Raw genomic sequence first — 22,292 nt, forward strand, 5'->3', positions numbered from 1 at the left:
TAACCTTAACTTTTACATAATAGTGTAATGCTTCTGATCATCCCAGTTTCACCCAGTCTTCCTTTCACCCTAGAGGTAACTCTGCCCATCCCTTATACCTTTGCGTAAAAAGTTGAATTGGAGCTTCCAGGCCCCTTGAGATTAGAAGATTCTTTTACTGGAAATCTTTGAAAGTAGTCTCAGAGGAAATATTCCCTTCTAAATAGCACACTTTATATAGTCGGGCAGAGTCATGGAATAAAAATGATGAGATCCCTGAAGGGAGTATTTGTAGGTAATGGTTCTAGTGGGATGAAATGAGGAAAATGAAAGAGAAATATGAGGAGGGAAAATGAGTAAAGAGAAAAGAAAAGAAGAGAAAAAAGGAAGGAGAGTAGTAGATTAATACAGTTATCAAATTTTTAAACAATTCATGCACAACCAAGTTAAGAATCTCTGTTTAGACAATCTGAACCAGATTTTCCTACTCTTAATTCAGTGTTTTTAAAGGGAAAGACAAGGCAAGAGAAAAAAATTGGTTAAAGAAGAATAGAGAAAGGAACATATAGACAGAAATTTTATGTTTTTTTTCATTTTATTAGGCACATTGCTATGTAATGAATCTTCCTACAATTAACATTGAACTGTCAGGTAGTTCTGAGTTATCCCAATGTTAAGAAGATTTCAAAAAGCCTGAAGAGTTTTCCGTGGCTGGATCGATCAATCAATCAATCAATAAGTAGTGGTAATCATTTATTGTTTTGCTAAGCATTGTGCTGAACCCTGAAACAATTGTTACCTTCAGAATTTATACTTCACAGGAAGAGTCAACATGCATACATATAAAAATGTGCAGAATATACTCCCAAATAATACAAGTTTTAGATTTAGGAGGGAGATCTCTAGTAGCTTAGTAGACTGAGAGTCTTCATGGATATAACCAGTAAGCTAATTATCAAAGAAAAAAGGGATTACAAGAGAAAGAGAGAAGAAGGGAATGCAGTTCAGGAATTAAGGGACAGTCAGTGCAAAGGAACAGAAGTGGGAAAGGGAAGTTTTCAATGTCCTAAGGGAATTTAGAGTACTCAAAGATATTCAATGTGTAAGAAAAATGGAAAGACACAAAAAGGCTAAATTTAAAGAGCTTCAAATAAATAGTGGAGGATTTTTATTTGATCTTTGTAGCATAAGAGAAAGATTTGAGTTTCTTAGAAGGGAGGGGTATGTGTGTATGTGTGTATTTCTTGTGTCTACATGGCTACCTGTTCCTAGTCCTGTGGATTCTAGGAAAAAAATAATTTACTTCTGAAGTGTCCAATTAATGAATTCAACCAGCAAATTGTTTTTGTGCCTTCCCTACCCCTTCTTCAACAACCTGTTCCTGATCTCTGTCAGGATATGAAGGAGTTAAGAAATGGAAGACATGTATCAACTATCCTCAGGATTTTCAGTCAGATACAAGCACACAGCCATTATCTTCATGCCTCTTAGTTTGAGAGATGCCTTAAACTGAGTGGAATTTTTATAGAAATTTTCAGGATAGATATGTGAAAGATATTCTTTGTAATAACTTTTGTTTGTGTTAACAGAATTAACTTTTATTCCAGTTAAATCTTCATGAAAAGGAAGACTTTCATTAGAATGGTGACCAATAGAGAAGATTTTCTTCTTCCCTGGATTCAAGCCAATATGGGAATATTGTAATAATGGAGTGAGCCTGTTTTTGATAATATGGATCCCTAATGAGCAGGGGGATAATCAGTTGTTACAATATTGAGAAGGATTAGAGTCCCTAAGTGACTTAAATAAAGTAAGGACTTCCTAAATGGAAAAAAGAGTAGAAAAGTCTAGATATAATGCTTCCCTGAACTCTCACAAGTAGCATGAATAAGGGACACAATTAATAATAAAAATATAGATATTATTTGACTGGAGAGGTCTGATGGGAAACTAGGCTTAGGTGATAGAAATTCTTCAAGCTAAAAATAGTTTTTGATGAGCAGCATTTCAGGACTGTTTTTTATCCCTCTCCCTGTCTAAGATTTACTCTATATTTATTAACTTGTGTTAGTCCCAGGCTGGGATTCTTAACATTTTGGGGGTCATGGATCACTTTGAGAGTCTAGTGAAGCCTATGAATCCTTTCAAAGGATAGTATTTTTAAATGTCTGAAGTAAAAATACATAAGATTACTAAAGAACCTATTATTTTAAAATTCAGTTCTCAAACTACTGGGAGGAAAGAAAAGAAATTCACACTTTCTATGAAATCCATCCATGAATTATTCCTAGGAATTCATGGACCTCAGATTGGATCCTTCGATTTAAGGGGAATAAATACAACATCCTCTTCTATTATGGAGATCCAAATGAGTACATTCTCTCCCCCTTTCTCTGTTCTTCCATTTGTGCCATAAAGAAATTCCATTTCACATCTGTTTAATGGGACAGAAAACTTTACTCCAATACCACTTTACCAATATCATGAACCACACCAGAAAATAATTTAGACAGGCTCCAATTTTTCTCTTTTTGAATACATGAACAGAGGTGAGTGCAAACATGTACTATCAGGAAATTAAAAACAACACCACCAATAAAATGGAAACAATAGCAAAAGGGAAACCATGGTCATTGTTGGCCAGCAGAGCAGGGAAGCAGAAGTCCAAACCTCTCTATTGTCTTTTCTTTACAAAACTGATCATAAAAGGGTAAGGGCAGAAGCAAAAGCTGGAAGGCAGTTTTTTCACCAGTGTGTCCATCATGCCAGGCAACTGTTTTCTTTTCAGTTCTCCATCATCATTTCCCTGCAAAATTCATCCTTAACCCTCAAGGAATTTACATTCAATCAGTAGTAGCTTAGAATTTGAAGATGTAGTACCATGTTGTAATCTCACAGGGGAGATAACTTTTAGCCAATAATTTCTTGTGCCCTGAATATTATTTTATGAAAATCTTCTCCTGTTATAATAAGCACAGGAATATCATATTCTGCTTTGTAAAAGGGGGACCCTCTAAAAGGGACAGAGCTTGAAAGTACAGGCAATCAATGGTGGTAAGGTTTAGATTTTTGGAAATTCACAGTATAAAATAGAGCTTTGAAACTTGAACTTTTAAGAACTTTGAACTAGTAAAGTGATGGACTTATAGGACAGGGACATTGGGCCTCTTAACACCTCTGTGTAACCCTTGGAGGATGGCAGAGTCAGGAGGGATTTTCTATCAGCAATTCTGATATACAAAGATATATGGCAGATATTTCATCTTCCCTTTCAAGTTTCTATATCCACAATTCCTCACATTTTCCTTTTGTTCTATGGTTTTCAGTGCTTTAACATATAATATCTTATTTGTTCTTCAGAACAGCTTTTAAAAATATGTAAATTTAATTAATTTCTATTTAACAATTAAAGAAAATGGAAATCTAAGTGGTTGGATGATTACATGTAATCTTTTAAATGGCAGTGAATACCAATAAGTCAGTACTTCTGATTCCCAATGTAGTATTTTTTCTATAGTACACTAGTCATTTTTGTTTAAAACTCATTTACTACCAAAAAAAATTTTTCAGTCTGAGTGGGTACACCTAACTAGCTACTTCACTCATCCCACTTTTCATTATCACCTACCAAACCACTTAGTATTTGGTTTGATAGCTTTGAATCACTTTCTTTAGTATTAGAATTGATTGAATTGTTTTGTTATTTGTTCATATTGGATCTATCCCACACATTCCCCATCATACTGGAGTATCTCCAAAGACTAGACCAATGCTTGTTTCATCAGACTGGGAACTCCCCATGGAAGGTGACTCTATTTGTACTGTCTGAACAGAAAATCTCTGAGAGCAGGTAACTGGGAGAGATTTATGTTTAATGTGGCTGGGATGAGGAGATGATGTCCACCTGGGGACTCCAGGTTGGTAAAAGCAGAGCCTAAGCAGGGTTTTCCAGATGCACTGACACTTGATACTGTAGATAACAGGGTTGAGAGCAGGTGGCACCAGGAGGTAGATGTAGCCCACCAAGGCCAGAGGCAATGGACCATGACTCCCAAATCGGTGCATGACTGAAAGTCCAATCATGGGCACAAAAAATACTAGAACAGCAGCCACATGACTCACACAGGTCCCTGCTGCTCGCACTCTCTCTCCCCATGACCCAAGGCCCAGAATCACCCTTGCTATAGGGATATAGGAGAGAATGATGAGGATTGAGTCAATACCAGCTGTAGACAAGATAACAAAGAGACCATAGTGAACATTGACTTCAGTTTCATTACGTGCCAGTTTCATGATATCTGGGTGGAAGCAGAAAGAATGAGTAAGCCTCCGCTGATCATTATAAGTCAGCCTGAGCAACAAGAATGGCAGTGGTAGCAATGTGAGAGCTGACCGGATCAGCACAGCTAGTCCTACCCTTGCAACCACTCGGTGAGTTAAGAGAGCAGAATACCGCAGTGGACAGGCAATGGCAGTCCATCGGTCTACTGCCATGGCTAGCAACACTGATGACTCTGCCACTGAGGCAACATGAATGAAAAACATTTGAGTCAAGCAGACATCAAAGGCCACCTGACTGATACCAAACCACAATAATCCTAATGTGGTTGGTAGTGTGGTTCCCGATAATGCCAAGTCAGTGACAGCAAGCATGGAGAGGAAACAATGCATGGGTTCACGAAGTGATGGATTACGGGCTACTGCCACCAGGATAGCACCATTGCCTAGAGCAGCTGCAAGGTAGAGGAGGAAGAAGGGAATAGAAAGCCACTTGTGGATGTCTTCTCTCCAGGGTATTCCAAGCAAAAGAAATGCTGGCAATCGGGACGTTGTGTGGTTGGATGACATGACCTATTTAATGGCTGAGAATGATGGTACTCCATGCAGAATAGGTGAGGGAAGTCCAAGGGTTTAATATCTCTCTGTTTCTGTCTCTGTCTCTGTCTCTCTCTTGTCTATTTAGTACCCAAGGATGAAGGACCTTAGGGTAAAGTCTGTATGTCACTATAAATTTGGTGACCAATTGAGGAGTATTCAAATGTGAAATCAGTCTAGTGCTGAAATATCGAAGATAGCCTATGACATTAAGGTTGAACCATGGAGGACTGCTCTAATGATATCAGCATTTGAAAATGTGGCCAATAAGGAAACTCCTCGATGTCAAAGGTAGTCAAGATGTTTTCTTCATATATTATGATGACCTTGATATATTTGAGGATGACACCTGGGGAAAAGAAAGACAGCATTAGCTCAACCTGGTTGCTTATTTAATAGAATCATATGATTAGGGAATCTCAGAAAAACCTAAGACACTACCTGTCAGTCATCAATAAACATTTATTAAGCACCTACTATAGGGACACAAAGAAGTCAAAAGATAACTGCCTGCTCTTAAGAAACTCATAGTCTAGTTCAATCCATAATTAAATAGGGTTTTCTTCATAGCACAATTGACAAATCTTCATTCTACTTCCAACTGAAGCATTCCATTGACAAAAAAAAAATCAGCTGTCTCAAACAAAACCAATTCAGTCAAGATTAGAAGGGAAGCAGAAAGCTAGGGAAAAAATTACAGCCAGAAATTCTGATAAAGACGTCATTTCTAAAATATATAAATAACTGAGTAAAATTTACAAGAATACAAGCCATTCCCTAATTAATAAATGGCCAAAGGCTTTGAACAGACAATTTTCAGACAAAAAAAGTTAAAGCCATTTCTAGGCATATGAAAAAATGCTCTAAATCATTCTTGACTAGAAAAATACAAATTAAGACAACTTTGAGGGACCACTTCATCCCTCTCAATTTGGCTAAGATGACAGGAAATGATCATAATAAATGGAAGAGATATGGGAAAACTGGGACACTATACATTGCTGGTGGAATTGTGAAATGATTCAACCAGTCTGGAAAGCAATTTGGAACTATGCCCAAAGGGCTATCAAACTACGCATTGGGTTAGTTACATCTCCATTGGGTCTATATCCCAAAGAAACCATAAAAGAGGGAAAAGAACCCACATGTGCAAAAATGGTCATAGTAATCTAGAAATTGATTAGATGTCTTTTAATTGGGGAATGGCTGAATAAGCAATAAGTATATTGTATATTGAATATAATGGAATATTATTGTTTAATAAGAAATGATGAGCAGCTGATTTCAAAAAAGCCTGGAAAAACTTGCATGAACTGATACTGAGTGAAGTGAGTAGAACCAAGAAAATGTTGTACACAGAAATCAAGAAGATTATGTGATAATCAGCTGTAATAGAATAGTCACTTTTCATCAATGAGGTAATTCAATGTAATTCCAACTGACTTGTGATGGAAAGTGCACATTCAGAGAGTGAACTATGGAGACTGAAGAAAAGCCTAGTATTTTCACCTTTTTTTGTTTTTGTTTGCTAGGTTTTTTTCTTTCCTGTGTATTTTTTCTTTCCTGTGTTTTTTTTTTAACTTTTGTTCTGATTTTTCTTGTGCCGCATAATGAATGTGGAAATACATTTAGAAGAATTGCACATATTTAACCTGTATCGGATTGCTTGCTCTCTTGGAAAGGAGAGAGAGAGAAAGTAAAATTTGGAAAGCAAGATTTTCCAAAGATGAATGTTGAAAACTATCTTTGCATCTAATTGAGAAATAAAATACTATTACATTAAAAAAAAAAAACCTGCTTCACATATAACATATATTGGATCACTTGCCATCTAGGGGACAGGGTTGGGGGAAGGCAGGGAAAAATAGAAACATAAGGTTTTGTAAAGATGAATGTTGAAAATTATTTGTGTATATATTTTGAAAATGAAAAGCTTTAATTAAAAAAATAAAAAATAAATAAAAATCTGCTGCTTCCTATAGTAGCTCATTATAGCTAAGTCCAACTAAGTAAACTAATTTATATTTACCTAAGTCATTCATGTCTCTTGGAATTAAGGAAAATATTATTGTGGAGCTAATCTCAGAGATTCTTATTCCCCATTCATTTAGACTGAGATTACTCAGTGACATCCCCTAAACATTTTAGGATTACCTAATTCAGGCACACCAGGCTGTATTCTTGTTTCTCAAATCATTATAGCCTCTTGACCTTATTGTTTCCAAGCACTTATTTAGAAGATTTCCTTCCTCTCATTATAGCTTCCCCATCCCATTTTAGATCAGGTTTTCAATGCAATCTAAGGTGACAATTTACTAAATAAATCATACAGATGAACTAACAAGAATATTCCTAGATCTCAGAATCCCAATGTCTCTTGTTGTTCAAAATCTATGATGTTATATTCCTTACCATAAAATGGAATAATTAAAAAACCCTCAGGACCCAGATAGTCAAACTTTTACCAAAAGAAAGATGCTTTCTACAAGAGTTCAAAAATAGCCATTTAGACTTTACTTGAAAATCTCTAGTGAGGAGGAAACCAATCTCTCTCTCTCTCTCTTTTTAATTTTTATTTATTTATTTTTTTGCTGAGGCAATTGGGGTTAATTGACTTACCCTAGGTCACACAGCTAGGAAGTGTTAAATATCTGACATCACATTTGAACTCAGGTCCTCCTGACTTCAGGGCTGGTGCTCTATCCATTGTGTTAACTATCTGCTCCTGGAAACCAGTGTCTCTTGAAGTAGCCAATTCCACTTGTGGTTAGCTGTTTGGAATTAGATCTAACTATCCTCAACCTCTTTCCATTGATATTAACTTTACTTTCAAGGACCAAGACATGAATGTTTAATTCCTCTTGCATATGATACCCTCTTTAGTCACTTGAAGAAGACAGATATGTGATTTTTTTTCTTGAGTCTTTCCTCCTTCAGGTTAAATTCTTAAGCCCCTTCAATTGGTCTTTGCATTCTGTAACCTAGAAGCAGTTAGCCATCTCTTTCACCATTGTCTTCGATGGATACCCATTTGGCAATGTCTTTTCTAAAATGTAGGACTCAGAACTGAAAGTAACAGTCCTTATCTGGGCTGCTTAGGTCAGAGGATTTTGAGACTTTCATCTCTCATGTTCAAGATAATATGTTAATTGAAATGAAATTTGCAGTAGTTATTTTGACTTGCCATATAGCTGTTTTGATTTATGAGTTTCAGTCATTTAATGTGTATTAAGTTTCTACTATGTACCAAGCACTGTGCTAAGTGCTAGGGATACACATAAAGGCAAAAGACAGTGCCTATCCTCAAGGAACTTATAATACATTCAAACTATAAGACATTTGCCACGTAATACAACCTAGCCACTCCTACTCCATCTTTTACTGAGAAGTTATGATAGAAATTAGGGAAAAAACTATCTTGAGCATAAGAGAGGTCAAAAGAAATTCTGGGAGACTAAGCCAGTGGGATCATCTTTAGTTGGGAAGTTGAGAAAATAATCTGGAGTATAGTTTTCAGCTGGATCTTGGAGTTCAGGAAGGATGTCAGTGTGTAAAATATTTGACTTACTCTTCTGACAGCCTTGTTCATGAGAAGCAGAGGAAGCAAATCTGGAGCAACTCTGGATATTGAACTAAAGAAATGAAAATGCTGACTTGGTGTCTGATCTGAACTGGAACTCAAAAGGATTGCCCGTTAACATGGTGTCTGCATTTTGTACTATTAGAGATGTCAGACTGCTTCTGGCTTCAGTGAGTCTGTTTTGGAGGAGGTTAGTGGATGTAGTAGCCAGATGTAGCAGATAGTGTCCTACAAGATACATAAGTGGTCTAGTAAATTGTTCATTGGTCCTACAGTCAAGAAGACCAGAATTCAAGTTTTTCTTTACTTATTAGCTGTGTGACCTTGAATAAATACTTAACAACTAATTTCCTCCACATTTGAAAGGTAGGGATAGTACCTATCTACTATCCAGGGATAAAGTTGTGATGATAAAATGAGATATTTGTGAAGTGTTCTGCAAATCTTAATGCTCTATACAAATTCAAATTATTATTATTTTTTCTTTTTCTTTTGGACCTTAAGGATAGCTCCTCCCTAAAGAAGCCTCTCTCTTTCTCTCTCTTCATTTTTGCTGTTTGTCTTTCATTTTGGAAGAGGACTGTGACATGAGGGAAGTGATGCTATGACAAGCAAGTGAATTGGATTTAAGTGAGGGAGGGCTGTGCAAGGTCACTTGCCTTTTTAGAGCCATCTAGGTCTAGTGCCAGATATAGATCAAGATGACTGGAGATAGCCCTGGATGAAATGGGACACCTTGGCCTTTTTAAGCTAAGGTCTTCAACAGGGCTAGTCATTTTTGTTACTAATCTGCCAAATATCAAGGAAGCTATTCAGTAGGTCAGTTTTAAGGTTTTTCTACTTTCCTGTTTGGTAATGTATCCTTACTGTCTGTAAATGATTTACTCAGACAGGCAAAGTTCCTTATGTCAAAGGAGCCAGAAAAATGGAAATAGTATCAGAAAACTTTTTGTTTTACAGCTAAGGAAAAGGTCACAATATAAAAGTTATTTAGGTATGATTTTGTGAAGGGGTTTAAATAAAATTCCCACTTCTAAATTGAGATGGCACGGTTGATAAAAGTCCTGAAACTAAAATCAAGAAACACCTGAGTCCAATTTACTTTTAGGCACTTACTAGTTTTGTAATCCTGAGTCATTCAACCCATTTCTGCTTCAGTTTCCTTATATAGAAAATGGGGATAATAATAGCGCCTTCCTCTTAGAATTTTTTTGAAGATAAAATGATATAATATTTGTAAAATGCTTTGCAAAATTTAAAATGCTAGCTATTATCATTCTAGATTGTTTTTAAGATTTATGTGACACAAATGAGTATGAACTTGATTTTTTCCCAGGAAATACATGAGGTCTGGAAATGCTGGCACAGCACTGTTCAGCATGGTGTACCTGAAGGGACTGTGCTCAATGAGCAAAGTAAAATCATAGAAGCACAAAGGAAACATGAGATATACAAATCCAGATCTGCTTCTATTCTAAATGTTCTAACAGACCATTTGTGCCTGATCTGTGGTAGCAGCTTTTGAACTCATATTAGTCTGATCAGTCATACTCAAACATATTGTATCCATAAACTAATATTATGATATATTGGTTTTTGAAAATGAAGAACAAACAACAGTAATACTACAATCAGTAAGAGTATCTAAGTAATAATTTTGCCCAGCAAATACTCCAGCCTCCCAAGACCTGAAGTCCAGAAAAGAATGAACTCTTTTACTCGTATGTAAAAGATTATTCTTCTGCCTAAACACAGGCAATAAACATAGCTTGAGCAGCCAGATTTGAAAATTGCAATAGGTAACATTGGATGACTCAGATTTTGAATAAATCTTAAGATTTCATATAAAAATATTGATCAGTTATAAAAAAATGTAGAAAGTTCTTCTTGACTTTTTATCTTTCATTCTAATGTCTTCATTTTATTGACCATTTCCAATTTATCCTGTATGTAACTCTACATAGATGGTTATTTGTATGTTGATTCCTAATTTAGATCATAAGATCCTTGAGATGGGATGTCCTTTTGCCTTTGTATATCTTTTAGCACAGTGTCTGGCTCAAAGGAGATACAAAATAAATGTTTACTGATAGACTATACATCTGTAGTCATACAACCCTATCCCTTTTATTTGGTGGGAAATTTTCTAGTTTAATTTCCACCTCTCTTGAATGATATTATTCAAGCAAACAAATCTGTTACCATGTTATTTTTCAGGTAAAATAAAACTGTAATGAGATAGTGAAATGCTTTCTTCTTGGGTCACAGTTGTCTCCCCAATTCCCTCAACTACAAGTTGTGCAAAGCAAATAAAAGTGGTAATGTTGCTTCAGTACTAATTCTATATCATAGATCAGATTTGAGAACAATGAAGCAGGATAGTCTTCTAAAGGTCAGTTGGCCTTCTGTCCTTCTTAACAGATACTGAGCTCTTCTATTCAGTCCAGTCTGGGTGCTGATCATCAACCCTGACATACTTCCAATTCAATCCAATTGTCCTGGTGCCCTTCTTAGTGCTATCTGTCAACATATTTCCATCTTGGTTCAATAGCATGTGAGTAGGAACAAAGAAAGATGATGGTAGAAGTAATCCAGAATAGTTTGATAAGGAGTGATCTAAGATAGGATAAGCCAACAAATTATTTAACAGTAGGAAAGAGTGTAGAGGTGAACTAATTTATTAAGTGTATTAGATTGGAAGAAAGTATAATTAGAACAAGGATGATGATTTAGGAAAATATGAAGGAGTATTTTAGAGATTGAAGTGAAGATGAAGAATAAGGTAGGAGGTAATAAGATATAAGAGTTTAAATGATAAAAAATTTTTGATTAGATAAAGGATTTTAAATATTTAGATATGGAAAAATATCTGTAAGTGATGGCAAGATCAAATTTGCAATTATGCCTGGGTATAGATGAGATAGAGTGGAAGAATGGAGTTAGAGAAACAAATCATGGGAGTTGAGTATATTGGAAAGCTAGCAGTTAGATTTTTTCTAAAGTACCTCAACAGGAAAGTATCAATTAAGTTAGACAAAGAAACTATGAAAGAAGATAGACAATTAATTTATTGAGAAAGAAGAAAATATATCCTGGAATCAGTAGATAATGTTCAACAGAATATGGATTAGGAGATGAATCTGGATGAGGTAAACCTCAAAGGTTACTGAATGATCAAGCTAGAGGGACAGTATAATTAGTGATAGGGAATAAATAGTATCCTGCTTCCCCTACTGTAATCAGTTAATTGATATTGAGAGAGAGGGAGTGTAGTATGAGAAGAGCTATAACAAATACTGGACTAGCCAGGTATTACATGTCATCCCTGGAAATGCAAGTGCCCCTGTGAGCAAAAGAGAGAGGTCTAAAATAAAAAGAAGGATGTTAATTATGGAGTAGGAGTGGAAGGGGTGAGAATGCTTAAAGTGGGATAGCATTTCAAATAAGGACAATGAATCTCAGAGAAGTTAAAAAATTTGTTTAACATTATCCAGTCATTAAATAGCCAATATGAGATTTAAATTCAAATCTCTTCCAAATCAAGATTCTCTATTTTTACTATATCAGATTATATCCTATTAGAATGACCTTTCTATAAACATGTACCTTGTGGAAATATTTTCTTTTGCAATTAAGAAGTTTTTGAGCTCTCCATATATGAGAATTCTCTTCTTTATCTCCTCCTCTCTATAGCTATTTTGGGTTAGCTACCTCCCTGCTGTGTTGGGAGTTGGCCTTCTCAGCAGCGGTTCTGAGTCACAGTGAGAACTGAGACCTAACCTGGTGCTCTGAGATCAACCAGCCAACATAAACATGGCTAAGAATCAGGCTTGGATTTTTATTGTCCTTGCTCCCCAGAGATGCTGTTTCACTGGGAAAATTTTCCCTCACAGAAATAAATACCTGTCTGGCTCTCATGACCCCATCAACCTGGTAAACTATGGCCAATGTCTTCTGCGCTGTTTTAATTACACAGTTTCCAAAAGGTCCCTTCCTCTAGGAAGCCTTTTCAAACATAGAGACCAAATTCCTGTGATCTGACCCCATCTTGTTAGAAGTGTATATACCAGTATATACTGATGTAATCATCAATTACATGTTGCGTGACCACTTGTTAAGGAAGTTATAGAAAGGATTTCTGGGGTGTGATAGGATATTCTCTTTTTAGCCTCTTCCAGCTCTGATTTTTTGTTACTATGATTCTCCAAAGAAAACTCTTTTTCACAAAAGGACAACATTATTTGGAATGGTAAGTTTGATGTATTAAAACATCTCCCTAAAGCATATGTAGTCTCTTCTAAATTTATAAATGGTCAAAGGATACAAACAGGCAGATTTTGGATGAAGAAATCAAAGCTATATATAGCCATATGCAAAAATGCTCTAGATCATTTTTGTTTAGAGAAATGCAAATTAACATAACTTTGAGATATTATCTCAGACCTATCTGATTGGCTAAAATGGCAAAAGGAGTAAATGAGAAATGTTGGAGAGAATTTGAAAAATTGGCATACTCATACACTTTTGGTGGAACTGAGCTCTTAAACTCAGTCCAGTCTGGGTGCTGATCATCAACCCTGACATACTTCCAATTCAATCCAATTGTCCTGTTGCCTTTCTTGGTGCTATCTGTCAACATATTTCCATCTTGGTTCAATAGCATGGGAGTAGGAACAAAGAAAGATGATTGTAGAAGTAATCCAGAATAATCTGATGAGGAGTGATCTAAGATAGGATAAGCCAACAAATTATTTAACAGTAGGAAAGAGTGTAGAGGTGAACTAATTTATTAAGTGTATTAGATTGGAAGAAAGTATAATTAGAACAAGGATGATGATTTAGGAAAATATAAAGGAGTATTTTAGAGATTGAAGTGAAGATGAAGAATAAGATAGGAGGTAATAATACTGATTCAAAAATTTTGGAGAACAATCTGGAATTATGTTCAAAGAGTTATAAAATTGTGTATACCCTTTGACCCAGAAATATCACTGTTCTGTTTCCTGAAGTGATTAGGGAAAAAATGGAAAGAATTTATATCTTTTCAAATATTTATCGTAGCAACTTTCTTTGTTGTGGCAAAGAAGTGGAATTTGAAGGGATACCTCTCTTTTGAGGAATGGCTAAAAAAAATGCTGTGGTATATGATTGTGATGAAATACTACTTTATACTATATTATGGAAATGCTTGTTTTATTCTATAAATTAAAAATAATAAACAAAGATGGTGAGCAGGCTGATTTTAGAAAAACATGAAAAAACTTGCATGAAATAATGAAGACTGAAATGAGCAGAACCAAGAAAACATTATTACAGCAATATTGTTGAAAAAAGGGGCAGCTGGTTTGTACAAAGGATAGAGCACTAACCTTGGAAACTGGTGGGGACCTGAGTTCAAATGCAGCCTCAGGTCCTAGCTGGGCAAGTCTCCCTCCTCATCTTCATCTCTGTTCTTCCCTCAAAGTCCAAGTTACAATCTCACCTGGAAGATGTCTCCCCTGATCACCCTGAAGCCTAGTACCTTCTCGCTGAGATTATATCAATAAATCAATATATTATTAAGTTTCTACTATGGACCAAACCATTGTGCTAATCATGGAGGATACAAAAAGAGGCTAAATACAATCCCTTCCTTCAAGAAGGTTGCAATCTAATGGAGAAAACAACATAAAACAAATACATAAAAATCTATAAACAATATAAATAAGAAATAATTAAAAGAAGGAAAGTGCTAGAATTGAGAGTTAGAAAAGGTTTTCTATAGAAGGCAGGAATTAGTTTGAACTTAAATGGAGTTAGGAAGGTTAATATTTGAATAGAGTCAGGGAGAGTATTCCAGGCATGGGGACATCCAAAAAAGATGACCAGAGCCCAGAAGTGGAGTGCTTTATTTATGGAACAACAAGAATGACAATATATTTTCCATAATTGTTTATATATTGTCTCCCTTATTAAACTGTGAACTCATTGAGAGTAGGAACCATTTCCTTCCTTCTTTTTTCCTTTCCTTCCTTCTTCCTTCCTTCCTTTTTTCTTTCCTTCCTCACTCCTTTCTTCCCTCCCTCCTTTCCTTCCCCCCACCTCTCTTTTTTCTTTCTCCTTGACACTCAGCTCAGTACTTGGTACATAATAAGCATTTAATAAATGCTTGTTCGCTTGACTCTATTAGCTGATTGAAAATTTGCTTCAATTAGGAGCTTTAAGAGTAAGAAGCTCTAAGACCCTGTTGACACTATTAGGTATTATTGAATAGTGCAGAAGAGGGGCATAACCTCAAAATAGAATGGAAGCAGATTTGGGAAGGAGAACTACAGCCTCTTAATCATTGGAAACTTTGGGATAATAGCAAAGGATTGAAATTCTGACTTGTAGAGTTTGCAGAGGAAAAAAGTCCCAGCATTTAACCTCCTGGAACAGAAATAGCAGTTTCCTGTCTCCTAGGGAGAGGTCTGCAAATTTAGCTCACTATTTTATACATTCCTTTTTATGTAGAAAGAGTGAATGCAGTCACGAGTTTAGAATCATGAATCTTTTTTTTAAATGGTGTATATGGATCAGTGAAGTCTGGTGAGAAAAATCAAAATTTTAGATGCTTTAAGAAAGTGAGGATTTTTAATGGGATGAAGTCCAGTTCTTACAGGAAATTTTATATCTCTAGGTGCTTACATGAATAAAATAGAGAAAGTGAGCTCAATGAATCGGGCATGCAACTAAAAATACTAGAAAAAGAACAAATTAAATTAAATAGCAAATCAGGAATACTAAAAATCAAAGGAGAAATTAATCAAATTAAAATTAGGAAAACTATCGAAATAATAAGTAAAACTAAGAATTGGTTTGTAACAAAAAAAAAACAACAAGAAAATAGATAATTCTTTGGCTAAATTGATAGAAAGATGAAAGAAGAAAACTAAATTATCAGTATCAAAAATTGGAAAGGATGAAGTTATCATCCATGAAGAAGAAATTAAAGCAATAATTAGGAATGATCTTGTTTAAATTTAGGCCAATAAATCTGAAAAATAAAGTGAAATGGATGAATATTTACAAAAAATATAGATTGTCCATATTAACAGAAGAGGAAATAAAATACTTAAATGGTCCCATTTTTTAAAAAAAGAAATTGAACAAGCCATCCATGAACTCCCTAAGAAAAAATTCCAGGATGAGATGGATTTACAAGTAAATTCTACCAGACATTAAAAGATCAATTCCTGTACTGTATAAACTATTTAGAAAATTAAGTGAAGGAGTCCTTTTATGATATATGGTGCTAATAGTTAATTATAGACTAGTTTCCATATTGGTGCAAAAATCCTAAGTGAAATATTAACAAAGAGATTCCAGCAACTTATCCACAGAAAAATATGACCAAGTGGCATTTATATCAGGACCAAGTGGCATTTATATCAGGAATGCAGAACTGTTGCAATATCAGGAAAATATCAGCATAATTAGCCATATCAACAACAAAACTAACAGAAACCATATGATTATCTCAAAGGATGCAGAAAAGGCATTTGATAAATTGCATCATCCATTCCTAATTAAAACACTACAATACCCATTCCTAATTAAAACCTAAAGAATATAGGAATAAATGGAGCATCTTTTTAAAATCATCAGAAAGCATTATATGAAATTGGGATACATTAGAAGCATCCCCAATAAGATCAGGGGTGAAACAAAGTTATCCAGTATCATCACTATTATTCAATATTGTTCTAGAAATGTAACCTTTACTAATAAGAGAAAAAAAAGAAAGTGAAGGAATTGAGTGAGGAAACGAACACTATCATTTTTGCAGATAATATGATGGTATATTTATAGAATCCTAGAGAATCAACTAAAAAATTATTAGAAACAATTAACAACTTGAGCAAAGTTGCAAGATATAAAAATAAATAATAAAAAATAATAACAAAATTCAACTGAAAGAATAGAAAGTCAAGAATATCAAGGGAATTAATGAAAAAAATGCAAAGGCAAGTATCCTAGCTATATCAGACCTAAAACTATATTAATAAAGTGATAGTCATCAAAAACATGTGGTACTGTCTAAGAAATAGAGTAGTGAATCAGTGAACTAGGTTAAGTACACAAGACAGAGCCAATGATTATAGCAATCTAGTGTTTGATAAACCCAAAGACTCCAGCTTCTGGGATAAGAACTTACTATTTAACAAATATTTATGGGGAAAAGATCATAAAAGAGGGAAAAGGACCCACATGTGAAAAAATGTTTGTAGTGTAGCCCTTTTTGTAGTGGAAAGAAACTGGAAATTGATTAAATGCCTATCAATTGGGTATTAGCTGAGTAAGTTATGGTAGTGCAATGGAATATTATTGTTCTATAATAAATGATGAGCAAACTGATTGCAGAAAATCCTAGAAAGACTTACATGAACTGATGCTGAGTGAGTGAGTAGAATCAAGAGAACACTGTACACAGTAACAACAAGATTATGTGATGATCATCTGGGATGGACTTGGCTATTTTCAATAATGTGGTAATTCAAGGCAATTCCAGTAGACTTAGGAATGAAAAATGCCATCTCTTTCCAGAGAGAGAACTATGGAGACTGAATATGGAACAAAGCATAGTATTATCAGTGTTTCTTTATTTGTGGCTTTCTTTCTAAATTTTCCCCTTTCGGTGTGATTTCTTGATCAACATGACAAATATGAAAATGTGTTTTTTTAAAACTGCCCATATTTAACCTATGTCAAATTACTGTCTTGGGGAAGGAGAAGGTAAAAAAGGTAAGAAGAAAAATTTACAACACAAAACCTTACAAACATGAATGTTGAAAACTATCTTTACATGGTTTTGAAAAAAGAAAATACTATTGAAGAAAAAAGAAAGTGAATTGTGTGTTTTTTTAGGAGGAGGGTAAGGAAAATTTTCTGAGTTATTTTCTATTTTTTAATCATTCACAAAATCAAGCAAAACAGAGGGTGACAGTCTATCCTTTCTGTTTTCCATATTGTTGTTTTGGAAATACAAAAATGAAATGATTTTATAGATTAAAAGTGAATAGACAGGATTCTTTTCATATTATTTTCAAAATTGTTCTGGGAAAATTTTATTTTAAAAAAAGTCTATATGCTGGAATATCTTAGTGGGGTTTCCCTGGATGTATTACTTCCCCTTCCCTTCCCTCATTGTTAAAGTGAGAATTGGAGGAAATTTTGTATATAAATGCTCTCATACACGAGAGGAGGCTGATCCACTTTTCCACTCCTTTTCCCTCAAAATCCCTAGCACCTACTATGTCCAGGATGGAGATTTGTGGGGCATGTGAACTTTGTTAAACCTGTGATACTGAGAGTCAGTCAGACAATAAACATTTATTAAAGCTTAAAGCTTTCTAGGTTTCTAGCACAAATACAAAGCTGTGGGGATACATAGAAGGCAAAAATAATCTTTGCCCTCAAAGAGCATATATATATATATATATATATATATATATATATGTATATATATACAAGATCTATACTAAGTAAACAGAAAGCAGTCTCTGAGGGGTAAGCACTAATAGTTCTTGGGGAAAGTAGTGGGAAGGATACAGGTAGGATTGGGGTCTGGGAAATGCTTCCTGCCAAAGTTAGTATATGAATTGATCTTAATGGCCAGGAATTCTAAAAGGCAAAGGTGAACAGAGAGAATATTACAGGAATTGGATATAGCTAGGCCAAACACAGGGAAATTGGATATAAAATGTTAGATTATCCATTATCTATTGTTGTCTGTGTTATATAATAAAGCCTGTGGAAGGGAAGAATGTATAATAAGACTGGAGAGGTGGGAAGGAGTTATATTGTAAAGGGTTTTAAAAATCAAATGGATCCATATTTATATCTCATTATGCAGGTGACAGGAAAACACTGGAATTTATTGAGTAGAGAGTCATAAGTAACAGGCCACAGCTCGAATCTTTGCTTTAGGAAAATCACTTGGGCAACTTAGTAGATGATGACTGGGAGTAAGAATAGAACTTATGAGATGTAGAACAATTAGAAAGCTTTGGCAATATTTTAGGCAAGAGATGATAAGTCTGAATTAGACTAGTGACTGTGAATGGAGAACAAAAAACTTAGAGAAGAGATGCTGAAAATTTGGAAATGACAAAATTTGAGAACAGACTACATATGTAAATTTAGTGAGAGTGAAGATTTAAGGATGATTCTCATTTGTGAACCCAAATAACTCTGAGTATGAAAGTGTCCTCAACAATAGTAAAAAAAAAAATTAGGAGAAATAGAAAATTTGAAAAAGATGAAAATATGTTCTGTTTTGGATATGCTGAGTTTGATTTGCACATGGTTGTAGACAAAGGGGAGGGGAAGACAAGGAGAAGTTATCCAGAATAAATAACTTTTTCAATGAGTTCAATCAAGAAAAGACTATCCTTATGCCTGGAATGTTCTTCTTCTTTATCTCTACCGATTAGCTTTGTAGGATTCATGGTTCTGTTGGAACAAAAGTGTGTCCTGGAATGATCAACCTTAGGGACGGGTAGGGGGAGCTGCCCTGAGATGAAGGATTCTTGGGGTGATAGGAATCTGTTCTTGTATCCAAGCCTTCCTCTCAAGGATAGTGTAGCTACATGCTAACCATGTAACTGTGGAGGAAACTGAAAGTGAATGATTGAAACTTTACCTTGGTAAAAGATCAGTTTTCAGGGGATATTTATCAGTTTTCATAAAATAGTCTTCTTTACCCAATCCATAAGCAGTAGGAAATTGGGAAGTTCTCACCCAGAGGAGTAAATAAGGGAGTCTCCTTCTAACTGCCAAGCATGTGCCACATCTGAGATTTTTCAGGTTATTGATTTCTCAGAGAATTTCTCATTAATTAATTGCTTCTAGATCATATGACTATATGGAGTCAAACAGGTTGGAGTTTTCACCCACTTTTAAACAGGGAAGGAGGTTTCTCAGCTTCCTTTCTCCTATCCTGATCCTAAAAATCAGTATATTCTTTCTAAAATCCAACATTGATTATTCTTGCTAAAAGATTTATATTTATGTTGATCTATCCAGGAAATTTACATTTCAAATAATTTTACAATATGTTATTTTTTCCTTAGCAGAACAAAGGCTCTCACATCTAATATCCTTTTCCCTTCTTACAAGAAAAAATAGACAAATATGCTTCTATCTACAATAGAGATAAAAAAAGCTGAGATTTAAAAACTTGCTAAATTGTACAAGTTAATAAACTAGCATCCAAGTGTTAGGGTTCTATACTCACTTTAAAATATCATCAGGTCCCTTACCTATTCCTCCATTTGACATCACAAGTTGTATTTGTGATACCACCAAGTCTCCCATGTTAAATACTTGGAGTTATTCTTGACTCCCTCTCTTTTCATATCCCATCAATAACCAAACCCATTTACAGAATTGCAAAAGACAATAACTATAAGGGACTTGAGAGGCCATTTAATCTAACCTGTATCTGCAAAGAATCTCTTTTGCAAAAAAGTCTTCAGTGACCCCTTTTGGGTTTTGTAATAATGAATTTTCCCCATCTTATGTCATATTCTTCCCCTTCACAAAGATTATAACCTGATTAAACTTTATTATTGTCTCCAAATAGTACTTATATTTGCCTTTCTTGATGCTTTTGCTTATGTTACCTTTACTTTCCCTGGAATATCCTTCTTATCATTCTTACCTTTGTCCCTTAAAGACCTATCTATCTTTAAAAATCCAAAGAAAATGTCACCTCTTAAATGAAAACTCCTTTATTTTTTTTCTGTCAGTTCATCCCTCTTTCCCCTAGGTGATATAGCATCTTGTACTTCTGGAATGCATTGATCATGAAAAAAACTTTGCACTATAGTTTTCTACTCTTTTTGTGTGTTCCTCTACTAGATTCTATGAGTATGTATTCCTTTACTATATTATAAGCTCCCTTAAGGGAAGGTCAAAAATCTTACCTTAAATTTTTATTTCCTACTGCTCTTAGTACAAAGTCTATATACAATAGACCTAAAATAAATGATTGTTGAATAAATGAATTGCTAGTAATGTATTTTTCTCTTACAAGAAGCCTTAATCTGCTACTCTTATTTCATACACCCATCTCTCTGCTCATATTTCTACCCATAAATTGTCAGGGTCTTCCTAGTTTCAGGACCACAATCTAAGATCTAGTCTAATCCCTTCTCTTTACAGTAGAGAAAACTGAGGAACACAGAGGTTAAGTAATTTGTCCAAGACCACACAGATAGTACATATTAGAGGAAAGATTTGAATCAGTTCATTTGACTCCCTAGTCTTTCCATTATTCCAAGATGTCTCTCTGTCTTCTACTGTGTAAAGACCAAACTTACCTAAAGATGTAACATAAGCTTTCAGTATGGTATTGTAAGAAATCTAGCAATCTTCCCATAGGCTGGACCAGAAGATCTCCACCATGTGGCCTGAAATCATATTATTAGACATTCATTTCTTTAGTTGAGCCATTGCTCCCGCTATGGCTGAACAGCATATTCAATTATTCTTCAATACAAATGGCAAGTAGCCTAAGAATTTCACTGAGCATGGTGAATAAGAGGAATATTGAAATGAAGAGAAAGATTTAAGTAGGGGAGGAAGCATAACCCAGTTTCTTCACCCAATTTGCTGCTCAGGGGTGCATTTATAGAATGAATAGAGATGAACTTCTTTTCTACCACCTCATGTTTGTCCCTCTACCCTCACTTCAGGACATTGCCTGACATCTATAGTGCTTTATAAAACAAGGAAAATTCCCTGTCCTCTGGGACATCATTGAATCTCCTCTACCCTGTCTGCTCAACTCAGCCCTTCTCTGAGAAGGCCAGGATTCTAGATCATCCTAAAAGAGCCACAAGGCTCTTTAGGATTAAGAGCTGTCAACTTTGATGTTAAACCTAAAGTTTCTGCCACTGCTCTTGATTCTTAGATTTCCCTTATAAAAGGCATCCCATATAATTCTCCTTAGATTCCTCTCCAGATTTCCCTTTTGGATTCTTCTTTATAGGTCCTCCACTTTCATTTCCCCTGCACCAAGTGCCCTCAGATCTTTGCTTCTAATCCAATTCCCTTGCAACTGGCATCCCCATTTTCACCCCTTTTCCCTGGGATATTCCCATTGAATTTTTCTCCCAGTCCCCCTCTACCCTAGTCAACCCATATAGTCACTCACCCCCTCCTGGTGACAAGAGCGTGTTTTAGTGCTGAGATGGAGGGAAGGGCAGAACACAGGATTCTCAAAAGGGAGTATTTATATTCCATTCCTGGCTTAGGACCCAGGCCAACTGCAGTCAATCAGCCACTGGGGAATCCTGTATAGGACAGAAACCATCTGGTTCACATGTAAAAAATGATAGACTGAGCCAAGAATCTAGTGATATTTGGGAAACTGGAACTCCAGGAATGGAGGAAGATTTGGGCAGCAAGGGGGATGACAAGGACAATAGTTCCAATTAGAAAATTTTTCTGCCTGGCTTTTTCAACAATGTTCAAAAGGGAACAGATGATCTGTTGGGAAAAAATTAGAAGGAATGAGCTCGAGTATACAATTAGACAGAATGGCTTCAGTAAGAAGGGGTATTTCTTCATCAAACACTGGATTAAAAGAGGAGAGAATAGCAATTGATATTAAAGGGTTGTGAAATGACAAGAAGAGGGATCTTATTTATAAAAGTCTCCATTTTCTCAATAAGCTATGAAGTAAGTTCTCTAATGGTAAGGGTGGGCTGGGAGGTGGTAACGTAGCCTATAAGATAGAAGTAAAGATTTGAAACATCTCCTGAGGGAAATAGGATAGAGCAGTGGTTATTAAACTTTTGTTCTCAGAATCTTTATACTATTAAAAATTATT

At 35.2% G+C, this 22,292-nt stretch overlaps 1 protein-coding gene across 3 annotated transcripts; it reads right to left on the reverse strand.

Moving 5' to 3' along the window:
- Nucleotides 1–331: 331 nt before the first annotated feature.
- Nucleotides 332–21,747, reverse strand: LOC100920979 (olfactory receptor 51G2-like). 3 transcript variants are annotated; one of them, XM_031962055.1, is made up of 3 exons: nt 21,615–21,747; nt 20,779–20,868; nt 332–5,203 (listed from the first exon to the last, which is right to left on the reverse strand). In XM_031962055.1, the coding sequence occupies exon 3, from the start codon at nt 4,825–4,827 to the stop codon at nt 3,718–3,720; it is 1,110 nt and encodes a 369-aa protein (XP_031817915.1). In that variant the 5' UTR covers nt 4,828–5,203; nt 20,779–20,868; nt 21,615–21,747; the 3' UTR covers nt 332–3,717. The 3 variants fall into 3 exon arrangements, with proteins under 3 accessions (XP_031817915.1, XP_031817917.1, XP_031817916.1); XM_031962057.1 differs by lacking the exon at nt 20,779–20,868; XM_031962056.1 differs by lacking the exon at nt 21,615–21,747 and having other exon boundaries at nt 20,779–21,543.
- Nucleotides 21,748–22,292: the final 545 nt, after the last annotated feature.

The sequence above is a fragment of the Sarcophilus harrisii genome, chromosome 3 (assembly GCF_902635505.1).
Source record: "Sarcophilus harrisii chromosome 3, mSarHar1.11, whole genome shotgun sequence".
Taxonomy (NCBI): domain Eukaryota; kingdom Metazoa; phylum Chordata; class Mammalia; order Dasyuromorphia; family Dasyuridae; genus Sarcophilus; species Sarcophilus harrisii.